The sequence below is a fragment of the Lagopus leucura genome, unplaced genomic scaffold (assembly GCF_019238085.1).
Source record: "Lagopus leucura isolate 7727_CA_CO unplaced genomic scaffold, USGS_WTPT01 Super-Scaffold_760, whole genome shotgun sequence".
In the NCBI taxonomy this organism is placed as follows: domain Eukaryota; kingdom Metazoa; phylum Chordata; class Aves; order Galliformes; family Phasianidae; genus Lagopus; species Lagopus leucura.
Genome location: NW_024962257.1, coordinates 14,657,236 through 14,680,263, shown reverse-complemented (window position 1 = coordinate 14,680,263; position 23,028 = coordinate 14,657,236). Strand labels below are relative to the sequence as shown.

The 23,028-nt window shown below is 39.3% G+C and overlaps 1 protein-coding gene across 2 annotated transcripts in view; it reads left to right on the top strand.

Moving 5' to 3' along the window:
- Positions 1 to 953: 953 nt before the first annotated feature.
- The window catches only part of VPS35L (VPS35 endosomal protein sorting factor like), a 54,740-nt gene continuing 32,665 nt past the window's right edge, over positions 954 to 23,028 (top strand). Inside the window, exons 1-17 of one of the 2 annotated variants that reach the window (XM_042864210.1) lie at positions 991 to 1,026; positions 2,698 to 2,847; positions 3,229 to 3,328; positions 4,368 to 4,535; positions 4,827 to 4,949; positions 5,295 to 5,319; positions 6,691 to 6,767; positions 8,566 to 8,694; positions 12,389 to 12,473; positions 13,424 to 13,483; positions 15,482 to 15,578; positions 15,959 to 16,006; positions 17,042 to 17,135; positions 17,836 to 17,913; positions 18,516 to 18,638; positions 20,780 to 20,826; positions 22,806 to 22,917. In XM_042864210.1, the coding sequence (XP_042720144.1) occupies positions 2,846 to 2,847; positions 3,229 to 3,328; positions 4,368 to 4,535; positions 4,827 to 4,949; positions 5,295 to 5,319; positions 6,691 to 6,767; positions 8,566 to 8,694; positions 12,389 to 12,473; positions 13,424 to 13,483; positions 15,482 to 15,578; positions 15,959 to 16,006; positions 17,042 to 17,135; positions 17,836 to 17,913; positions 18,516 to 18,638; positions 20,780 to 20,826; positions 22,806 to 22,917 (1,368 nt within the window). In that variant the 5' untranslated portion in view covers positions 991 to 1,026; positions 2,698 to 2,845. Of the gene's footprint in view, positions 1,027 to 2,697; positions 2,848 to 3,228; positions 3,329 to 4,367; positions 4,536 to 4,826; positions 4,950 to 5,294; positions 5,320 to 6,690; positions 6,768 to 8,565; positions 8,695 to 12,388; positions 12,474 to 13,423; positions 13,484 to 15,481; positions 15,579 to 15,958; positions 16,007 to 17,041; positions 17,136 to 17,835; positions 17,914 to 18,515; positions 18,639 to 20,779; positions 20,827 to 22,805; positions 22,918 to 23,028 lie in introns of both variants that reach the window. The other variant, XM_042864208.1, reaches the window with a different exon arrangement.

Sequence of the window (23,028 nt, the reverse complement as noted above, 5' to 3'; positions counted from 1 at the left end):
TTGCTTCATGAGGCTTTTCTCTTGTCAAGTGCCAGATCTGCTTTTGTTCTTGATATGCTTACTTATACTTCTTTAATACTGTCTGACTTGATTTGGCATGCCACCGTAACATCAGTGTAAGAGTACGTTTACTTTTGTATTCTCATTTTTACCCATCTTGTTTTCTGCTTGAACACGCTGCACAACGAACATGCAGTCTCTGAAAAGAACTAACTGTTCCTCCAAGATGTACAACCTCGTGATGTTGTCATGCAAAATATGGGAAGAAAGCTCTCTAACTTCAACGTGGTGTTAGAAAACCAACGTTCCTTTATTCCTCACGATATGTATCAGGCAACTTGATAAATCAAGGATGTGCTCTCGCAGTTCAGGTTCTACACCTAAAATTAAGACATAGATATGTAACTATTGGCATGCATTTTCCAAGAGCTGAGTACAAGCTCGTGTCCTTCTGGGCACGCACAGCTGCATCCAAAGCAATTGCGTGCCCCGTTTCCTCTGCTGTACTTCTCCTTCAGCTTCATCACAGTGACTTCTTCCCTGACCTTGAGCTGTTTTTCTCCCTTTTGGCAAATTTCCACTACTTGTTCTGCCACAACGAGCAACTTTCTATCTTGGTGCACTGTAACCCACGTGAAGCCCAAGAAAAAAGTCCTCGTGTGGATGCAAAGATAAAAGTCTATCGCAACTCCCCAGGGCTTCTGCGAAGCAGGACAGCTGAGAAACACACGGCTGTTTGCACATCAAGCAGAGCACAACCGGCAAGTTTTAGAAGCAGCGCTCCCTGCTTGCCTTCGCAAACATAACGCGTCGGTCCAGAAACTAATCTCCCGATCGGTACCGCTAAAGCAGCCCGTATCACTGCACACTACGCGCCCCGCGCCCCGCAGCCGCACAGCCCCGGCAGCGTCGAGCCCCAGGCGGGGCGGAAGTAGCGGCGGAAGTGGCGGCCTGGCGGAGTCACGTGACAGCCTGCACGTGACTACCGGCCGCACGTGACTGGGACAAGATGGCGGCCTTGCCCTGGTGAGGCTCTGGGGCCCGCATTCCGCGGAGCGCCGTCCCGTCGAGGTGGTGCTGGGGGAGGGCCGCGTTTCGGGCTCCTGCGTTTCGGGCTCCCGCTGAGTCGTGAGGGTCGGTCTTCGGCTTCCGCGTACCCGCAGCTCAGGGGCTGCGGCGTTGATGCGGGAGACGCTCCCTTTGCGCGGATGGGCGGTGGGGAGCGGCGTCCGCCTCGTCCTCGGGAAGAGAAAAGCGGGCGGGGGCCGGCCGTCCCTGCCGCTGTCGTCTGCGGCTTTGTGGGTTTTTATTTTCTCGACGTTAGCAAGAAAGCTAGATGAGGACGGTTCACTTTTTGCTTGATTCGGTGATGGCGCCGTGGCTGGTGCCGCTCTCTCAGAAGGAGCGGGTGAGGTACAGCAGCGCCCGGGAGTGTCACTGTTGGCCTCCGCATGGCGGGCCTGGGGCCGGGCTGGGGCACATGGGCTCTGCCTGGCAGTGAGGGAAGATGTTTGTAGTTATTTCTTTCTTCTCCAAAACTGTTCTGCTTTCCCAGCGAGCTGTTGTTTTGTTTTGTAAGACCTGTTCTCCTGCTGCAGCCGAGTTACGGTGTAATTAACAAGCCATCGGCTGAACGCAGAGTCGAACAGAGGAAAATGCCGGAGTTAGTGGTAATTAGTGGGCTGATGAGGTGTTCCCTTGTGTGTGTGTGTATACGTATATATGTATAATACTTTGGGCTGCAGGTAACTGAAAACTTATGTTGCTGTAGCTAAGAAAACGTGTGTCTGTAAGGCATCAAGTGAGTGTCAGCGCTTCTGCTGTTTACTGGGGTTGGATCCTGTGTAGTTGGTGACCCTACAGAAACTAAACAGAATAAGTATGGCTGTAAACCTGAGCCTGTGGTGGGCTGTGTGCCTACAGGATGCCAGTGCTGGGGGGAAGGGAGAGGTTCTTGCTGGGCAGGAGGGGGCTGGCAGTCTGGCTGGTGCTCGAGATTGATGACACATGCAGTGATCGTTGTGTATGGAAAAAGACTCCAAGCTGCTGGGGAATCTGCCTGGCGCCTGAGGTGCATCTTGTTGTGTGCACCAGAAATGAAACCTAGCTTGGTGTGGCTAATGGTGTTTTTTCTTTTTCTTTTCTTGTGGGAGTTTGTTGTGAGGCTGTTTAGTGAGATTGGAAAGCTGAAAGCAGGCTCCTCTGATCCCTGTGCTGGTTCCAGTTGTGCTGAGCACTTTATCATGTTGTAAATGTACTCTGTAAAGGGCTATTGTAGGGGAAGCAGCTTTTCTTCATTGTCGTGTGTGCTTGTCCAGTGATGCCTTACGTGACTATGAGAATACAATTGATACCCTCCTGGGAATGGTGTGCCATGTGTGAGCTGTGAGCTGCTTACTTCTGCACCATTGACTGGGAGAAATGTATAAAGAAGAGGTATGGAAATACTGGCAGAGCTGTGACAGAGCAATAGAAATATGGTATTCTCCCTTTTCTGCCTTCCTACTTTGTCAGACATAATTTAAAAGCATGCTTACGTAGATATTTCTGTTTCAGCAATTAAAAATGTAGGGCAGTTGTTCTGTTTTACAAAAGAGCAGTGTCCTAAGCTGCGGTTGATAAAAATGGTGTGTCGTACTGCTAGTTCCTAGTGGCAACAGGATTTCACTCAAATACTTTTATTTATGTTGTTTTCAGGAATCAAGTTGTTTTGTTTAATAGACGTGGAGACCATAGTTCTCACGGCACTCTCTTAAATTCAGCTTGAAATATCTATGTTTTTATGGTTCTTTTTTCCACTTGATGGCGTACTTAATTTTCATAGGAGAAGCAAAGCTTATCCACCATGTAAGTATATGATCACAGTACATGAGCATGACTGCTTAGATTTCTTCCCTTGTGTTTTCACACCTACCATTTCCCTTCACTCGGTTTAAGAGATGTGTTCAGTGATTTCCATCAGCCCCTCTCATTATGCTCTGTTAAACTTCCTGTTCTGCACTCGTTGAAACAGAAGAGAACCCAACTGCAGAATGCAACTGAATGCTTGCGAGGAAAATGCTTTCAGTTTATGTAAAAAAGAGAAAAAATTGCAGTATACGCTCTGACTTCTTTTCCACTGGATATTTCTTTTTGTAAATGTAGGTGCATCTATGTAAATACGTGCTTCTCTGTTCAGAAGTGATTATTTATATGCGTATATACTCACCCTTCTATCTTGCTTTTTAGGCATGCCAGGTCAAGAAATTACGCTTCAGAATCTGATGTCTGCAAAGTAGAATCTGTGCCCTTGGATTTTGGTGACTACCATCCACTGAAACCCATTACAGTGAGTTTCTTTTTGTGTGTTCGGAAAGCAAACGTGTAGTAAAACTGCTGGTTTTCCTTCTCCTCTTAAAAGTAAAAGGCTTTGAAATTGGTGGTGGTGCTACTGAAGTGTCCAGGTTTACTCCGTTGTTCATCCTTTACAGACATTTGCTGGTACTGCTGAGTGTCAAAAATGATCCTTTTCCGATAGATAGAGCATTTCGACTCGTGGGTTTTCTTGATTCCTTTAAGTGCTGTATAAGGAATAAGTTGGAAATCAAATAATTGCATCACAAATAACCTGCATCGTGGCTTGATGTAAGATTTGTTTTGGATGAACTTCCAGTCAGCTGTATGCTTTAAAACACTTAAACTTTGATGTATGAGAAGTTTTTAAAAGTATGGGTGTACAAAAAAAAAAATCCAGTTTCAATGAGATCATAGCAGTATGCTCAGTTTTTGTTGTTCAGCCTGATACCTTGTAGTCTGGGGCATCCCTCTGGCCATTTTGGGTCAGCTGCCCTGGTCCCGTCCTGTGCCAGCTTCTTGTGCACCCCAGCTCCTTGCTGTCAGGGCAGTGCACAAAGCTGGCAAGTCCTTGACTCAGTATAAGCCTGGCTCTGCGCCATCTCAAACACTGGCATGTTATCAACGTTTTTCTCATCCTAAATCCAAAGCACCACAGGTACCAGCAGCTGTCAGGCAGAAAATTAACCCTGTCCCAGCCAAAACCAATACACGGGAAATAGCAAGGAAGAAGTTGAAAGAGAGAGAGGAAAAAACTAAAAGAGAGATACTGGAAATAAATTTAGAATGAGTGTTCTTAGAGTTCTGTAGACTCAGGATTGGAAGAAAAGATGTCATGGAAATGCTAGTGAAGATTGCCTCTGGATTCAGAAATGTGCTTCTACTTAATGCAGTAGCTGATGCTGAAGGCTTTGTGGTAGATGAGTCCTTGCTTCCTTTGCACTATTATGGTTTATGTCGTCTGTAATGCTTCATTTAAAGGACAGGGGAAGACTTTTTTTTTTTTTTTTTTGACAAGTTTTGAACTTTTCCAGGTTACCGAATCCAAGACCAAGAAGATGAGCCGGAAAGGAAGTACTTCTTCTACCTCTTCTTCTTCTTCTAGTTCTGTGATGGACCCACTGAGCAGTGTGTTGGATGGTACCGATCCCTTGTCACTCTTTGCAGCGGCTGCAGATCCTTTGGCTACCACTGCTTCCATGGTAATACTGTAGGACACTTAACTGAATAAAAGGAGCCAAACAACCAAGCCAGCCATGGAGAAAATATTTGTCTCACCAATTAGAAGCTTAATGTTAAGCTTGGAGAATATACTGTACTAATAGAATGAAGTTTTTCCCTTTGTGTTTCATGTTGATGTATATTTTTAATATGGTAACTGTGGAAGGATCAGTAAACACTTGAAGCGTTGAGTTAACCTTTATCAGTTTTCTCTTTTTTTCCCTAGATTAGTTAAAATGGTTTTAACATCTGCTCTCATGCTCTCCTCATAGGATGGCATACGAAAGAAACGGGATAAAGATGACAGCTCAGCACTAGGAAGTGACTTTGAACAGTGGTCAAGCAAACGTGGTGAAATACTTGCTAGATACACAACAACTGAGAAGCTCTCTATTGTAAGTGGAAGCTCCTCCAATTTTGTTTATTATTTATCTGTTTATTATCATCCTATAATGGGTTTTAGGTGCTGCTGTTTTGTAACCATTTCCTGAGTAAATATTGCACGTTTTAATGTTGTGAGCTGTGGTGCATCCTTTCTGTCACTTCTGATTGTTTAGGAACAGAGACCAAAAGTCTGTTGAGCCGTCATTTTATTGTTTTCTAACAACAGAAATAACTTGTAGTTTCAGGTCCACGTCTAAATTATTAGAGCCTTCGTTAGCATTGTACTATCCTGTGCATTCTTGGAATGCTGGTGAGTACATGTTCTCTGAAAATGTGCGTTTTCTGTTTCTTCACAGAATCTGTACATGGGATCTGAAAAAGGTAAACGGTTTCTCTGTGTCTAACCAGCAGTGTTCCTTGAAGTAGGGTGCGAGCGACAGACTTGTGGTCGAGAACAGTTGAAACGTAATCCTGCCCTGACATACGCTTGGCTGTCTGCTGTTTTTTGTCAGTAAGACAAGCTGGGATTTCTACTTAAAATAACTGCTGAAGACAAAACGTCTGCCTCGTCTCGTATTCCTGTAAGCTAATGAATTCAAGTGCGAGAATCACTCGGAGTCAAAAATTTCAGGTTAGGTGTAGATCTTAGCGATAGCAGCGGTAGCAGTTCTTAGTCATTATTGCAAGACGGGCGCGCGCCCCCTGTTGGCAAAGGAGGAATTGCGCACCGGTCAGCAAAACCCATTCTGTTCGGTGCCCGAACTCCAACGCAGGTAATGCTCTCCTGGCACTCGCCCACTGGTGAGCGGCTCAGCTCACAGTATCCCCGACGCTGTTGCTATGATCCATTCCCATATAAGGTCTGTTACCAACCTGTTGATTTTTGGTATGTTTTGTACTTTCCTATGGAGATAGGAGGGCAGTGAATGTCAGGTGTGAGCACATTTGTTCTGTCCTGTTCTGGGCTCTCCCCACCCTGCCTCATTACCTTTATCTTGTGCCTGTCTCAATTCTAGCCAAGTCAGAACACCTCCAATCTTAACTTTTTACTCTGTTCAGCAACTTTGTTAGTGGAAAAAAACCAGCTGTTTCACAAGGGGATTAGAAGTTCAGGCAAGGCCTACACTATATACAGAAAATACTGGGAACTTCTACTGCAAAAACACCATCTACATCTCGCACGTGATTATGTGCTATGGAAGAACATGTAATTCACTGCCCCTCGTTGTAGCTTAAAACTTTCTTGTATTTAGAATTAATGATAATGTGTTGAAGATCACGTTTATCATCTCTTCTGCTTGCTGGAAGGGAAAGCAAGCAAATCCCATAGGAACTTGTTCAGCCTGTGCAGCATTTAAGCTTCTGCAGAAAAATGAAATGCTTTGGATTGAGAATGGTCAAACACTGGAGCAACGTGTTGAAAGAGGGCATGAAATCTCCATCTTAAATAATGTTAAATTGGTTGGATAGTCTGTTATAACCTGCTGTAACTTCAAAATCAGGCCTGTTTTGAGGAGTGAAGTTGAGCCTTTCTAACATAAATTATCCTATGGCTCTGTCCTTACCAACAGAAGTTGTATGTTCAAAACAGAGGTGGGATCAAATGCTTGCTTTCAGTAATAGCTACCAAACGGACGGAACCACCTGTCTTCTGTCACTGAAGTTGCTGAGTTTGTCAGGCTCCTTCCGATTTGTTTCTGTTTTGAAGTCCAGGTGTTCAAATGTTAATCTCAAACACATCATCTTTTATAGGAAAAGCTACAACTAGTGGCTCAGCAGTTTCTGAAAAAGTGAGGACAAGGTTGGAAGAACTGGATGATCTGGAAGAGGTAGGAAAGTTTCTGATTCAATTACATCAATCATCATCAAGTGAAATAAGCTTCTTAATTAAGATTTCATAGTTTTTTATATTATATTTAATATTCAATATATTTATAATTAGTATTGTACTTAATATTCAAATTATTCTCAAAGTGCAGTATTTTACAGAGAATGGATGAGGCATTCGTTTCCTAATACCTGAATCTCTAGGTTACTTTTACTGTGGCTTTGGATAATGTTGTTTTGAAGCCTCCTAATGAGCTTCAGTTTGCCATTTGCCTTAGCAAGCACAATTCTGATGGTCACACAATGGATTCTTTGAGCAGAAAAATACAGTATTCCTTACCAGAGAGTAACGTGTATCATTGTGTGAAACTGTAGCTGCATTAAGTACATTCTTTTTTCTCTTCATCCGTAATTGTTCTTTTTTACCGATGATTGTTTCTAGACATTGAGATCATGAAATCTGTTTTGTAATGCAGCTTGTTATATAGATCAGAATTAGTCCTAAAAGTAGTTTTTTTCTCTGCTACTTCTAACAACTGTTCCAGAAACTACTTCTGGTCTTCTGCATGCATTTATAACCACCCATTTCCTAAAACCTGAATAATTATTTTGCCTTCCAGTGCGTTCCTAGCTCATTTCTCATATGCAAGCTTTTTATAAGGACTGTAAGTGTGATTCTGATCTCTGTCTTGCTGTTTGCTCTGCAGTTGTAGTTTGTTGAAAAAGTAAGATTGTAAAGTTTAAAAGAAGACTGTCAAGTACTTGAGATTGTTGTTGTTTGGTTTTGCTTTTTTTTCCTAATGGCTACAAGAAGAAAGGCTAAGTGAACTGTATTTAGCCTTGAGAAAAGAAAACTGAGAGGGGACCTGATCCAGGTCTATAAATATCGAAGGTGTGGAGGGCAGAGTGGTGAGGCCGGACTCTTTAGCAGTGTGTGGAGACAGGACAAAGGGAAACGGCCGGAAACTGCAGCATAGGAAGTTCTGCACAAATGTGCGCAAGAACTTCTTTACAGTGAGGTGACGGAGCACTGGAACAGGCTGCCCAGTGGGGTTGTGGAGTCTCCTTCTCTGGAGATGTTCAAGACCTGCCTGGATGCCGACCTGTGCGACCTGCTGTAGGGAACCTGCTTTGGCAGGGGGTTTGGACTCGATGATCTCTGGAGGTCCCTTCCAACCCCTACAATTCTGTGATTCTGATTCTGTGTAATAATTATTTTGCCTTCCAGTGCTTTCCTAGCTCATTTCTCATATGCAAGCTTTTTATAAGGTCTGTAAGTGTGATTCTGATCTCTGTTTTACTGTTTGCTCTGCAGTTGTAGTTTGTTGAAAAAATAAGATTGTAAAGTTTAAAAAAAGACTGTCAAGTACTTGAGATTTAAGCTTTTGTCGTTGTTTGGTTTTGCTTTTTTTTTTTTTCCTAATGGCTACAATACAGCTGTTTCTTGCTGTCAACCAATTTTTTAGGAACTTGCTGGCAAAACGCGTTTTGTTTGTCTCCTATGCTGCTGCTACATAGGTCCTAATATGAATCTGTATAGTGTTAGGATAGCAATTATATATGATATATATAATAGTGTACCACTGAAATAGTCTGATTTCTGACCGTGCAGACAGTGTTTGAGTACCAGCATGTGTCTTGAAAACCAAAGTGGTTGTGATGCATCCCCATGTAAATGCCAGAGGTGTGGATGATGCAAAGTTAAGGGAGAATAAGGACTTTTTTCTCCCCTCAGTGATCTGACACCGCTTTTCCCCTTCTCTCTCTGCCTCACTAAGCAGACTTGTGTTTTCTTGTTAGGGGTCACAGAAAGAGCTGTTGAACTTGACTCAGCAGGATTACGTGAATCGAATTGAAGAACTCAACCAGTCTTTGAAGGATGCTTGGTCCTCTGATCAGAAAGTAAAAGCTCTGAAAATAGTCATTCAGGTAAGTTTCAAGTGGTTTTCTTCTGTGCCGTTCTGATGGGTTTGGTGGTGTGATTTGTCCTATTTCTTTCAAGAGGAAAATAGAGTTTCTGTTAGTTTTCTATTTATTTTAGTCTGCACTGAAATTCATTTCTTTTGGAGTTTTATGACTTCTGACAACAGTTAAAATCTGACTTGTTATGTAGTAAAATCTTTTCTGGGGTTTATTGAAATACTACATGGAGGAAATTCTATAATCTTTAGATGCTGTTTGATGATCAGTCAGAAGTGGCATACCTGCATACATGCATTTTTATGTACACAAGTTCACACACGTTTTTATGGCCTGATGTAGAACAGCAGTATTGACTGGAGGTTTAAAAAAACAAAAGAAAGAAAAGTAGGATGATTCTAGGTTTTTATTTCAAAACTGCTTATGAAAGGAGTGTGCCTTTCTTTATATCTTCTGTCAAACAGTTTGAGTATTTACAGTTTGTCTCAAATAGTACTGAACCAACTGCTGCTATTTCTCTTTTTCAAAACTGTTAGTGTGTTATAGACTGGCCATTAACTAATTCATGTTTTTCTAATTCTGTACAAGGTGGAAGTGACCACAGTCTGCTTACTGGAATTTTGGTTGCAGTGTTGTGGAAAATAGATTGTTCAGAGAGAGCTTTTGGAATGGCAGTTACTTTGTTCAGAGTGTCAAACCAAACAGGATTACTGTTAAGACAAGTTTATTTATGCTGCCTGGTAAAGGGGTGGCTAAATTCAAACTTCCTTGTGCTACTCCTGAATAAATTAAAGCAGTCAGTTTCATAATATTCTGGAAGAGAACCTTGAGTTTTTGAATTATTGAATGGTATTTGATAGTGCTTCGTGCCATGCAGTGTAGCTATACCTTAAAGTCTCGTAGCTGTTGAACTTTATCTTGCAATCCTAACGTTTTTCAAGATGACAGGTATTCCAGTGTTAAAATTAGAGCTGGAAAGATGGAGGTTTGCTTTTGAGTACTCTTCTGTCTCTACCTATAAGATGGTTCATGTTGCCATAACTTATGTTAACAGTTATCCCCAGAGGTAGGAAGAGAATAAAAATTTGTGTTTAGTTTGCTAGTATAAATGGAACATGAGTGGAATGTATGCTTCAGCAGCTTGGCATACCTGAAATCTGCCTTTTTTCAGGTTTTTTGGAATGAAAGCATAGGAAAAACTAACCCACATACTCTTTTACCTCTTAATACTGTACTCGTTTAATACTTCTTCTTTTCTTCAATCATTTTACTGCAGTGACACTCCAAAATGCTGATCTCATCATGTTTGTGTTGTGTCTTATCAGTCCTTCTCATACCAGGCGTGGATCAGATAGTTTAGGTCTTAAGGGTGAAATGTAACAACTAGGGAAAGATAAAGGATAGGATCATTAATACAATCATGCTGGGTTGGAGTTACCTGAGTACTGTATTTGTATGTGTAAGGAGACATTCAGAAGTAGTAATTGCAGCTTGCCACCTACTTGCTTATTATTAGCTCTTACTGCTCTGTGGATGTAAATCTGAAGGGCATAAAGTGATGTGTTTGAGGATTTTGATTAGGGTACGTGGGATGGGATTTCCATTTAAAAGAGTGGACAGAAAAAGGATATGAAAATGTATCTGGTAAAAGATAATAAGAGTAAATAACGTGTAGTTAATACTTTGCTCTAAGGCATGGAGTTTTTCTTTTTTCTTCTCTTCTTCCCTCCCCTGTACAGTAATGGCTTTTTGAAGCATCAGTGTTTTTCTCCATCCAAACTTACTAAGGGAATAGAATCGCTTGATTTAGGACCCTTGCAAACTACAGGAAATTCAATTGTTAAAATGTTATTTCTTTTTAACTTGTCTACTATCTTTCGGTTTGTTTCACTTAAGGTGATGAGCTGTTAAAGGGGCTCAGAGGGGAATGGGACAATTAAATGTTCTCTTGTTTGATGTGGCTTTAAAAAAAAAAAAGCCACAGGCAGAGTGCATCAGAGGAGATAATGACATCTTTTTAAAAGCTGCAAAAGTGATGTAATGCTAATAGTCATCTGGTGGGTTTATGTTAAGTCAAGATTATTTTTTGTGCTGGGTACTCTTGTGAAAACAGCAGTAACTTTAGCTTAAATTGTGGTAAAGACAATAAAGGAAATGAAACACAGATAAGGTGAGATCAGAAAATGATGCATGACTTAAAGTGGCTCATTCTAATGTAATAATATGAAATCAGCAAATTATTCTGGAAAAGAAGTTATAGCTTTGTGAAGTGTGTGAATGTTTTTAATGGAAAGCAGCATGGAATCTTTGGAGGAGGGGAAAAAAAGACCAAGGCATATATTAATAATTTGTGCGTTAATATTTTTAGTGTTCTTTTACAAATGGCATCACTAATGTTTTTCAGGTAAGGTGGTTTCTAAGACGGGGTTCAGTCCTTCATTTTAGAAAAGTAATATCAAAACTGAGTATGGTTATCTTGGTGTTGTCTGTATATTTGCACTTTGCATTTGAATTTTGTACAGCGGATGCACCTAATTAATGGAGAGACTGGTAAGAATGAGATGGGCATTGGGTTAATTAATGTGAACATCAAGATGAAACATAAAGGAGTCTAAAAATAACCAAGTAATTCTATGCTTAGAAAACAAGACAGGGTAGAAATCTAACCGTGTTGCTGATTCTTCCTAGTAAAGAGCGTAACTTTAAGTCTTGCATCCTCTTAATGAATTAAGAAGCTTCTTTGACATCAGGCTGTGATTATACACATATATAGATGTGTATATATGTGTGTATATATATATATATATATATATATATATATATATATATGTATAGATAGCCTATAACTATTAGTATAACCCTTTCTGCTTTGGGTGTGAGGTGTGAATGCACACTCACATGTCTTTCTGGTGCACACTTGTTCTTTCATGATAATAAAGCAGAGACACAAAGCACACCCCTCATCAAAGCTTGTTCAAATGTTATGATCGTGGGGTGTCAGATTGCTATGTGAATTTCTGGAATATAATGAGAACCTGCAATTTTTTTTTACTTATTCCATTGAGACTGTTGAAGGGATGGAGGTGACAGAGACTCCTGTGCTGCTCAGTCTTACAGAGAGCAGAGGCCACATCTGGCTGATGCTGGGATGAGGTGGGATTCTGTCCCACAGTCATGTGGCTCTTCAGGTGGAAGCTGATCCATTCTGAATAAACCTCTGCCAAAGTTTTTGACTGATATGAACCAGTTGGTCTGTTTCCAAAAGATTTGAGCTGGTCATGTGAACTGCAAAGATTTGTTTAAAAGCTCATTAGCTAAATTTTTAACATTTTTGCTTAGTTTATTATCAGATTTTTTGTTTCGTATGTGAGGCTTAAGCTGAGGGTGAGAAATCAGAAAATGCCCTTTTTAAGGAAGGAGTCTTTTTATGCAGCTTCTGGAATAGAACTGTCTGAATAAATGCACAAGTCTGCAGAGTCAGCTGAAATTCTGCATTATGGATTACCTTGTGTGAAGAAAAAACAGCTCTGTGACTAATTCTGTTGGAAATGAAGAATAATCTGAAAAATAGGGTACCATGGATGGTTATTTTAAAGTTTCTTCTTTTTGGTGGGAAATTGTTACTTCCATCTGTAGGTATTGATCCAATCTGATGTAACAAAAGCATGAATTTTAATTGTCTGTTTTTCTTTTCCCTTTCTAGTGTTCAAAGCTTCTTTCAGACACCACAGTAATCCAGTTTTATCCAAGTAAATTTGTCTTAATAACAGATATACTTGATACTTTCGGTAAGTATAGTTGTTTTGTGTTGGGTGTTGGGTTTTTTTTTGTTTTAATTTTTTGTACAAAGGTAAATTATCCTAAAACACTGAAATGGTTCTCTTTTAACAGTAAATATTTTTCCAATGTGCACATTTGGAAACTACTGATACAAATGTATTTTGTAGTTGTTCAAAAACTCACATTAGTGAAGACTTGAAAATAAAAATATTTTATTTTGGAGCAGTTCTGTGTTTTATGTGATAGTGAATGTCCACAACAAAACCTTGGGGAAAATCCATGATCTCTGAATTTCAGCATTTAAAATGCTGTAGTTATTATGAAAATACCTCATTTCTGACTTGAGCTTCTTAGAATCATAGAATCATAGAATCTTGAGTCTAAATATTTCATTCTTTGTACTTGAAGTCTGATAATTTTGCTTTAGCTGAGCAGGGACTATGAAGTGATCTAAATGTTACTGAATTATTTTAGTTTTATTATTTTTAAATTATCCTTCATGTGAAACTGTCATCCACTTAATGTTTTTCTATTGTTTTTCTGCTGTTATGGAAGGCTTGTGGTGGTGTTTGAAGTTCAAGGGCATTGATATTTGCCAGGATGTGCTATGACACAGAGCAATTGTTCTGTCAGATCTTGCTTCCTCTTTGCTCTTTCCTGCTTTCAGTGAAGTTGCTGAAGATAAAATAATATCCAGGCCCAGCAAAGGCAGGACTCTAGCTGTCCTTTTCTGACCTAGATGCATCTTCTGCACTTTATGGAGACAGATAAATGTTTTACAGTGTGCAAAGTGCTAAATGCTGGCTACTGATGCTTCGGTCTCACTAGAGGGCAGCACGATGTTAGCATGCTGTAAGGTTTCTTCTGGGTGATTTCAGTGTATGTTAATCAACACTTTGTGTGTTACAGTTTGTTAAAAATGTTTACTGGGTTTTTTTTGTTTGCTTGTTTTAACCAGGTAAACTAGTGTATGAAAGAATTCTGTCAATGTGCATGGACAATCGTGTCTCTTCATCAGGTAGCTTTGTTTTTTTCTTCCTAATGTCCTGTGAAATAAATCATATCGAAACTGATTTGAGAAGAGTTAACCTGGACCCCTGCCTTTATCTCTTGCAAAAACAGTTCTGCTTTGGATCTAGTAAATTTTAGTTTTAAATAAAGTAAAGCGTCCATTGCTTGTAGCGTCCACCATTCATAGTGTTTTTGCAAGTTTACCTTTTAGCTGTGAAGAACATATCTGAAGTGTAATAAAATGTGCTTGTGGTTTTGGTCTTGCTAAACGTAAACTGGGTCTTCCTGAGATTTGAGTTCACAAAGAATCATTTCTAAGCACAGAGAAAGTTAAATATGAATTGCCGAATTACATGAGGGAAGATTTTTTTTTTTTCTTTTCTGTTAGCATGTGCTGTCATCTTAAACTACTGCTTTTTAATAGTTTAATTTGTATAACTTGAACAGACAAAGCTGAGAGGCTCAGTTTTCAGTAAATAGATGTTTTTGTTAATGGTTCTGCTCTCATTAAGGAAGAATTTTGGAAGAAGGAGCAGGCTGGAGTTTGCTTTACTAAACTAGTGTGGTCTTTTGAGTTGGGCCCTTCTCATTTTTCTTTTTTCAGTTGAAGTTTCAACATGGGTGTAAAAGTGTATATTTAGCAGTTATGATACAGTGCATTTAGTATGTGTACATGAGATACAAAACATTTTTCTTATGTAGTGGATACTGCAGTGGTAACATTGGGTTGCAGGCATAAGTTTTGAGGCAGCAGCCTGAAAACAGCTGATACTTAATAAACTTGCATAAAGTACTTAAAATACATTTGCTTGTTGCAGAAGTGAGAAACTGTTCTTATAAACATTAACGAAAGCAGACAGTTCCTGTATCACAGCCCAATTCCTGAGCACAATAACCTCCTTTTGGAGGGGTGATCTCATGCTGCAGTGATGCTGGGAGAACTGCAGGTGGGAGCTCCTAGAGCAGCTCTAAAAGCATGGGGAGAAGGAAGATCTTCCTTCTTGTCATGCATGCCTTTCTGAACCCCAGAAGCTTTCAGGCCCAGCCTCTCTAGCCTCCGCACTGATCGAGAACTGCTTTGGTCTAAACTCAGGAAGAACTGCTTGCTATACGAAACCTGCGTCTATCTTGTGGCTTCTCTAGCCTAGGAAATGGGATACTTCCACGTGGAACAGGACCTTCTCTCTTTCTGAGGGCATGGATAAGACAGCACTGGTATTCTAAAAATGTTACACAAGGAGTTCATGAGCAGATATTTGCTGCAGTCGCTGCTTGTTTAGCCTTATTCTGTGAGGACTTATCCTTCCCGACCGTCTGGGATCTGTAGGGTCCCAGAAGCCTGTTTTGTCTTCTGATTCAAGTAACTTAGAGAAGGAAGAGGCATGCAATTGTGTGCCCAGCTGACCAGTGCACTATCCCCATAACACATCTGTTCCACTCTAGGGTGACAGCTTTTTCCTGCTGGCAGCTGGTATATACACAGCCCCAGAGCTCGTGAAAAGACTGCACTGCAGTGTTGGGTGTTTAGCATGCAAGAACATGTGTTGTGTTAGTGTCTAGTATTTCCTGCTCCTCCTTCCAAGATCATTCTTAAAGTCTAATTTTTTAAAATAATCTTTAAGAGTGAAGAATTTGAGTGCTAGAACATAATTTACCAGCTATGTATATATGCATGCTGTAGATAAAAGCAGAGTAAGAAGTAATGGTTATGGGGAAGCAGGGGTTAGATTTTCTCAGACGCTAGAGCTAAGATTAGTTTTGAGAGCTTGACTTCAGCTTGGACTGAAATGTTACATAACACAAGTTGGAAGCTCTAGTTGCCTTTTCTAGCTGCACATCTACTCAGTTCTTACTACTGTAAGAAATAGTGGAGAATCAAACACAACAGTTTATTATGTTGTGCCTAATTTCTTGTTGAAAAAATACAATTTTAAATCTAGAATGAAAAGCAACTTGCTTCCAGGAAGAATGTAAATATTTCTGACTTGTTTTTTCTTTTCCCCAGATAATTTTTCTCCAGAGACTGTTAACGATACTGCTAAAGAGACTTGCTTAAACTGGTTTTTCAAGATTGCTTCAATCAGGGAACTCATTCCTAGATTGTATCCTTGTCAAAAGAGGCTGTCAGAACACATCCGCATGTTTTTCAGCAGACTTTTCCAAACATGAACATATTTACTGCAATAAAACCCGCAGTAATCTGTGTTTATACTGACTTTGTTTTGTTTGTTTTGAGCTGCATGTCTTAAATTTTAAGCCATACCTGATACTCAACTGAAAGCTGAATTGGCTGTGAATAGCATGGCAGTAATAGAGCAGAGCTCGGGAATAAATGAAAATCTTACAGATAAATTGTAAAGAACAATAAAGCATAGTGAAGTTAATTGCAAAACATCTTGAAGTGTGTTTTGTGTATAATGTTGAAGTTTATTTTTAAATGGCTTATACATTAGTTTTGTTCCTTAACTTGGCTTCTTTTCAGTTACGTGGAAGCAGCAATACTGAAGTGCAATAAATTCCTATCTAAAACGTAAGAGTGAAGTAAGAGTAAATGCTAAGTGTGGGAAGGATGGGGATGGTTGGGCTTATAAACTACTTTATGGGGCTAAGTGTGCTCATTCCATCTTTAGTAGTGGATAGGGTGTTAATAAGTCTTTGAAGAAGCAGTGCTGAGTTTTTGATGTTTGTGGTGAGAATGCCATGGAATAAATGCAGGGTGGACTGTGGTACAAATTGGAACGCAGCAATGCTTGTGAGTTTGAAATATATCTATAATTGTGACATTCAGGAGCTTACAAATAAAAAAAATCCCATCACAAAGCAGTGACTTCACATGGTGGAGAGGGAAGAAAGATTGTCAGTACTAGGAAAGAGGCAAAAAGGAGAAAAACTGAAAGGAAAATATTGATGTCAGCTTAATAGAAACAGAGTTGGAAGAACAAATTAGGAGCAACAAGAGTCTTGGTTAAAGTTTCAGATGTTGCCAGACAGTGTGAGTTGCTGAGCTGAAAATGTTCTTTCACATGTCATTGTCCTTTTCAGTTGAATTTTGAAATGAGTGATTAGCCAAATTGCTACTACAGAGACAGCTTCATTACCAATGTAAGGCACTTCTTGTGCTGGAATCGATGGGCCTCATCTCCAGGCACTAGTACAGCTCTGTCAAAAAGAACCTGTGGGAAAATGAGACATTCAAGGAGTTTTGGCAGTACTTGAGTTGCTTTTTTTTCACACTGAGTTACAGTACTGCTAGAGCTCTGCTGTTTCTCCAAAGCAGAGAAGTTTTCTGCTTACACTTGTCTTTCTACAATCCAAGTATACAAACCTTGGTGTTTGAACTGCTCCTAATGGCAAATGCTGCAGTTCAAATAGAGAGTATATGTTATTAATGTTAAATTTGCTTCTGAAATAACATGTTAATAGGAACTCCTACCAACGGTGAACGTGTAAATCATGCTTGTTTGTCAGTCTACAAGGCTGTTTCTTGGGTTATCAGCAGGTGGTATAATTCTTCAAAGATTTTTTTAACTTTAAGTCTCATTTTCATTCCTGAAAAATCTAACAGGGGGATTTCGGAGTGTCTCCCACGATTAACGTCTGTGATTAGAGGAATTGGAGATCCACTGGTTGCAGTCTATGCCAGAGCATACCTTTGCAGGGTAGGCTACCAGATAGCTCTTCTGTGTCGGAAACTTAATACAGCTAGCTCTGCCACTAATGAGGTGGGGGAGGAATTAACTGCCGTTTTCATCTGATATGGTCAGCAGCTTGTCTTTTCCTTCAAACAAATTAAAAAAAAAAAAAAAAACTCTTCCGCTTTTTCCTTTTTTTTTTTTTTTTTTTTTTGTTTTTTTCATTTTATTTGTATTGAAAATTGGTGTAAATAGCTTAGTTCCCTTTGCAGGTTCCAGCCTCACTATAGGACTTGTATAACTGTAACTTTCTATTACTCATCAGTATTATTCCTGTGTCTATTAATATTTTCATCTGGGATCCTTCCTTCATTCCATCCTCAGAAATTTTTGTGCATGTTTTTAAGCAATTTCTAAACTTTTGGCTGGCTTTTAAAAATGATTTTTGCTGTAGCCTTTCTGTCTATAACAAATACAGGCTGCTGTACTGCAGGTACTGGATAGACACTGATTTCCTTACCACTTGTAGTCCTGTGGATCTGATGTATGCGAACCATGTTTGAACTCAGTGTAACTGCCTTGAGTAATTGTCAGTGAACACAATTATATTAGCAAGTTTTGATGGGTGCAACTAAGTGTATTCCTCTGGGAAATACATTTTTTGTTTTACAGTTGAAGGAGGAGCGTAGGTGATAGATATAAATGAAGTCCTTCTCTTTTACTACAGGTTGGGATGGAAGTGGCACCACAGCTCAAAGAAAGCCTCAACAAAAATTTCTTTGACTTTCTTCTAACATTTAAACAAGTGAGTAAATAGTATTTTTTTATTTGCCAAATCACATAAGTATGTTGTAGTTTGCTTAAGAACTATATAAATACTTTTTGAGAACATTTCAAGTTCTTAAATCAGATTTAGGATTGTTCCTGTTTCCAGATGTAGTATAGGAAATGTTACATGCACACTAGTAAGTTTTAACTACTCTATTTAGTATATTTCTATGTTTTTTGAATAATCTTGTTGTTTTTTTTTTTTTTCCCAGTGTGCAAAGAATGTCTGTGAATTTTTATCACAGAATCGTTAATGTTGGGAAAGACCTTTAAGATCATCAACAGTCAACCTAACCTACCGAGTCCATCACTAAACCATGTGCCATAGTACTTTGCTCACATGTCACTCCCTTAAATACCTCAGAGGATGGGGACTTCCTAGGGCAGCCTGTTCCAATGCTTGCCCACCCTTGGTGAAGAAGTTCTTCTATTATCCAGTCTAAATTCTTGTTAGGAGACTCTTCCTGGTATCCAATTGTATGCTCTTGTTTCTCAGTTCCTAGTTAACGAACAAAGTTTGTCACTGTTTCAGTTAAGTACTTTTTCACTGTGGTGCGTGTTTGTGTTCTATTTCGACAGATTCATGGGGATACGGTTCAGAATCAACTGGTAGTACAATGTGTAGAAATTCCTTTGTATTTAACACTCTACTCTCCTGCTATAGACTGGATTTTACAGTGTATTGCATATCATGCTCCTGAGGTAAGTGTGGTAATGCTCTGTACCAATGGAGATGTTGAAATGGAAAGTTAACTTGCTGAAGAACTGATAGGCCTACACCTATGTTTTTCCCCACTGTTTAACTGTGCAGTGCTGAGAGTAAAGCAATGCTTTGTAAACCTTAGGAGTGCTGAAAGCATCTCATGTAGTAACACCGTGTATTTTCTCGTTTGAAATTCTTGGAGAAGGTGCTCAGCACAAAAGTATAAGTATTAAATATGAAACTGAAGCTTTGGCAGCATAAATGCTTTCTCTTATAAATTGTAAAAATTTATGGCAAAGCACATTGGATTATAAATGATAAAGCTAAAATATCAACAGCAACTTCAGCTTGGCTGCTCAATGTTTTATTGTCTAATACAGTGATTAGGTCTGAGATCTTGCTTTTGGAATGTTAAAATATAATTTGTTAGAATTACAAAAAACATTAAAAGCAGCTCCCCTTTTCTGTGTTTTGTGTTAAATGGCTGTATGTGTAACTGCTGATTAAGTTCTGCTCTCATCTAGTACAAATCATGCTAAGAGACATCATGTGGAAGGGTTTTCAAAATACAAACCTAAAGCAAATATGGACATTTGAAAGCACTGCTAACTAATCTTTTTAAAAAGAGGTACATTCAGGACAATGAAAGTCACAGAATTATTAAGTTGGAAAAGACCTGTAAGATTGTCTAGTCCAACTGTCTGCCCATCATTGCCATGCCCAGTAACTATGTCCCCAAGTGCAGCATCTGCATGCTTCTTGAATGTCTCCAGGGATGGTCACTCCACTGCTTCCCTGGGCAACTTTTTCCAATACTTGACCAAATCCTTCAGAGGAGAAATGTTTCCTAATATCCTGCTTGGCCTCAAGTTGCACCAGGGGGTGCCCATTACATCTTGTTCTATTGCAGTTATCTGGGAGAAGAGTCTGACCCCCATCTCACTGCAGCTTCCTTTCAGGTAGTTGTTCACAGTGATAAGGTCTCCCCTGAGCCTTCTTCAAACTGAATGATCCTAGCTCCCTCAGCTGTTCCTCATAATACTTGTGCTTCAGACCCTTTGCCAGCTTTGTTGCCCTTGTTTGGATGAGCTTCAGTGCCTTGGTCAGAATCACAGAATTGTAGATGTTAGAAGGGATTTCTGGAGGTTATTTAGTCCAACCCCATGCTGGAGTAGGTTCCCTAGAGCAGGTTACTAAGGAAAATGTTCAGGTGGATTTTGAATGTCCTCAGAGAAACAAATTTCACAGCCTCTCAGGGCAGCCTGTTCTAGTGCTGTCATTTTCCAAGTAAAGAAATTCTTTCTCATGCTCATATGGAACTTCCCATATTGCAGTTTGTGCCCACTACCCCCTGTACTGGCACTAGACACCACTGAAACGAGGCTAACCGCATCCGCTGGACTCCACTTGGTTTTTCTTTCACAGGTGTAGGACTCTGCATTTACTCTTTGAACCTTAGGAGGTTCTCTCTGCCCAGCTCTCCAGCCTGCCCAGGTCAATGTGCTATAGTGAGAGGCCCAAAACTGAATACAGTGCTTGACATGTGGCCTCAACAGGGCCAACTGCAGGGGAACAATCTCTTCCCTGTGCTGTTTCTAATGTTTTCTGTTGGTGACTTGTGTGTGCTGTTGGCTCATGTTCAACCATCTGCTGACCAGCACGCTCAGATCCTTTTCTGTCACACAGTTTTCCTGCCATGCTGCCCCAGGCATCACAAAGCATTGTTGTGAATGATATTTTGAAGTAATTGCTTTCTGAAGATATAAAAGTTATGCAACTGAGGGGAGAAAAATGAATATAATCCAAGGGCATTGAATATTTAAATCTCTTACCGTTTTTTTTAATAAAACTTAAAAAAAAAAAAAAGTCAATTTGTACATGAGCATACAAGCTAGTATAAAGAGCCTGAATTTGACTTCCATAAAATAGCGTTTTTGATTATAATATTGCTGTACCCATTGTGTTTTTTTACGTTGTACTACATTGCTGTTTCCTTGTGCTGTAAATACAGGATAAGATGGGATTATTGGAATGCGTTGGGGAGGTAATTAAAGCAGTTCTTAGTAGATTTTAGTACAGTAAAAAAAAAAGCTGAATTTATTTACAGAATCTTACTAATTTTAGTGAGTAATTCTTACAGGTTCTGCTTACCGAGATGATGGAGAGGTGCAAAAAACTGGGAAACAAGTAAGTATCGTGCAGTCCAGAAGGCATGAGTCTGTAATGAGTACCCCAAGTGCCTGTAGTAAAATTCTCCATCTCCATTTTGCAACCACTATTTGGATGCATTGTATGGCTTTTGTTACTCATGTAAATGACTGATTATAATTGTTAACATCTTTTTTCCAGAGACAAATTCTGCCAGGCTGTATATTAGTTGTAAAGCAAAAGTTTAATTGATTAATTTGGTTGCTGCATTGTGTCCCCTAAGGCAAAGTTTAAGAAGCATCAGCCCTGTCTGATCCCTGGTTGTGCTTCATTTTTCTCTGCTTTCCTTCCCTTCCTTATCTGTGCCCTCCTAGCTACAGTTAGCTTATACGTGTGTTTTCCAAGGAAAGTTGTAAAGCAGCCAGTGTCTTTGGAAGAATATTTAGGTGACTGCTTTTTTTTCAAAACTAAAATTAGTATCCCAAATGTCACCTTGATGTCTGTGTGCAGACTAATCATGTTAAGTGAATAATTCAGGAAGATGGTCTGAAAGTTTTGGATGTGGTTTCTTTCTGAGCTTTGTGAATGTGATTTAGCCTGCTCATGAGTTAATCTCAGCTCATTTTACTGCTGAGCTCTGTGAAAGTTTTCAATTACATTGGCTTTTGATGTGCCTTACACTATTTAATTCTGCGTGGTTGAGGAGCTAAAATATGTTAATCACTTGAAGAGGAGAAACTTCTGCATTAGCATACTGTGACTGACCTAAGGAGTAGGAGAAGAACATGATTTTTTAAAAATGATGTTAAGATTGTTTAATCTGTATTAATTGTTTTATGTGAGTGCTGTGGAACTTATTTTTAAAATGCTTTTTAGCATCCCATTGTAAAGATGGATTAGGTACCTCATCGTTCTTTTTATTTATTTTGAAATTGAATTATCCAGTTTAGATTGTCTAAAAACTGGTAAATTTCTTTTTAAGTGGAGTCACATAGCTTTGTCTTCTCATGGGTGTCACAGTGTCACAAAGCAAGTCACACCAGTTCATAAATCTTCGAGTAATCTCAGTATATTTCATAATCATGTTGCGGCAGTCTAAGTGAAAAACGTCGGCCTGCTTCTCTGCATTGCAAAGCACGTATCTGGTGAACTGGAAGTACTTGTCTAATGAAAAAATGCAAATTCCAGTTAAATTGCAGTGGGACCACTAATGCTCAGTCAGGAACAGGGGATGCTGGGCTATTTTAAGCATGCTATCAAGGTTAATTGACTCGTATTCAGACTGCCCACTTTGGAGTGGTAAGGACACAGTATTGCTTGGATTGTGCAGCAGCTTTGGTGCTAACTTGTGGTTGAGTTTGCCCAAAGGAATTGCCTTTTGAGTAATACTGGATTTTGTTTCTTATATTTGCATAATAATATCAGTAAGGTGGATTTTGAAGTAATGAGTTGACTCCCCCACAGCAGCTTTGGCTCAGTAGTAATACAAACTTGGATCAAAGCAGTTGATTGTAAGTGTCTAAACATGTCATTGGCAATTGTATTATAATGAGTGGATGTTCTGTTATTGTTTTACAATCCTAACAGTGCAGCTACTAGAAATCTGATTTTCTTATGCACGTATGTATCTTTTTAATTTAGTGAGAAAAAACTTGGATAGAGCTTTGTCCTTCCAAAGTATACTGCTGTTCTGTAATTAAAAAGAAGTGTGTTTCTAAATACTATTTACTTGATATTTTTTTCCTGGCAAGTTTTTGGTCAAAATGATGGTTTCAAAAATAAACAATGCAGACCAAGTATTCTACAGGCTACTTTTTCTTTGTCTGGTAGCTTAAAATTAGTCCTTAAGAATAAAAGTTAATTTTCTAAGGCTTTTTTGCTCACCCCTAGCTTTTTCAAAATTTAGAAAAGATGCTGGATTGGTTTTAGTTGTCAATTTATATTAATATAACTTCTTTAATTAATAAGAACTTCTAGTTGCTGTTGAACTGTATTGATTTATCTTATGTTCATTGTAGTGCTCTGCTATTAAATTCAGTAATGTCAGCCTTCAGAGCAGAGTTTATTGCTGCAAGGTCTATGGACTTCATTGGCATGATTAAAGAGTGTGATGAATCTGGATTCCCAAAGGTAACATTTGGATGTAATATAACACTTCCTTTGTTGCTGTCTGGCTGAGTTATTTATGCTCTACTTGCATCTTTTCTTCTGCTTTCTATCCATACTCTGTTTATACTAGTT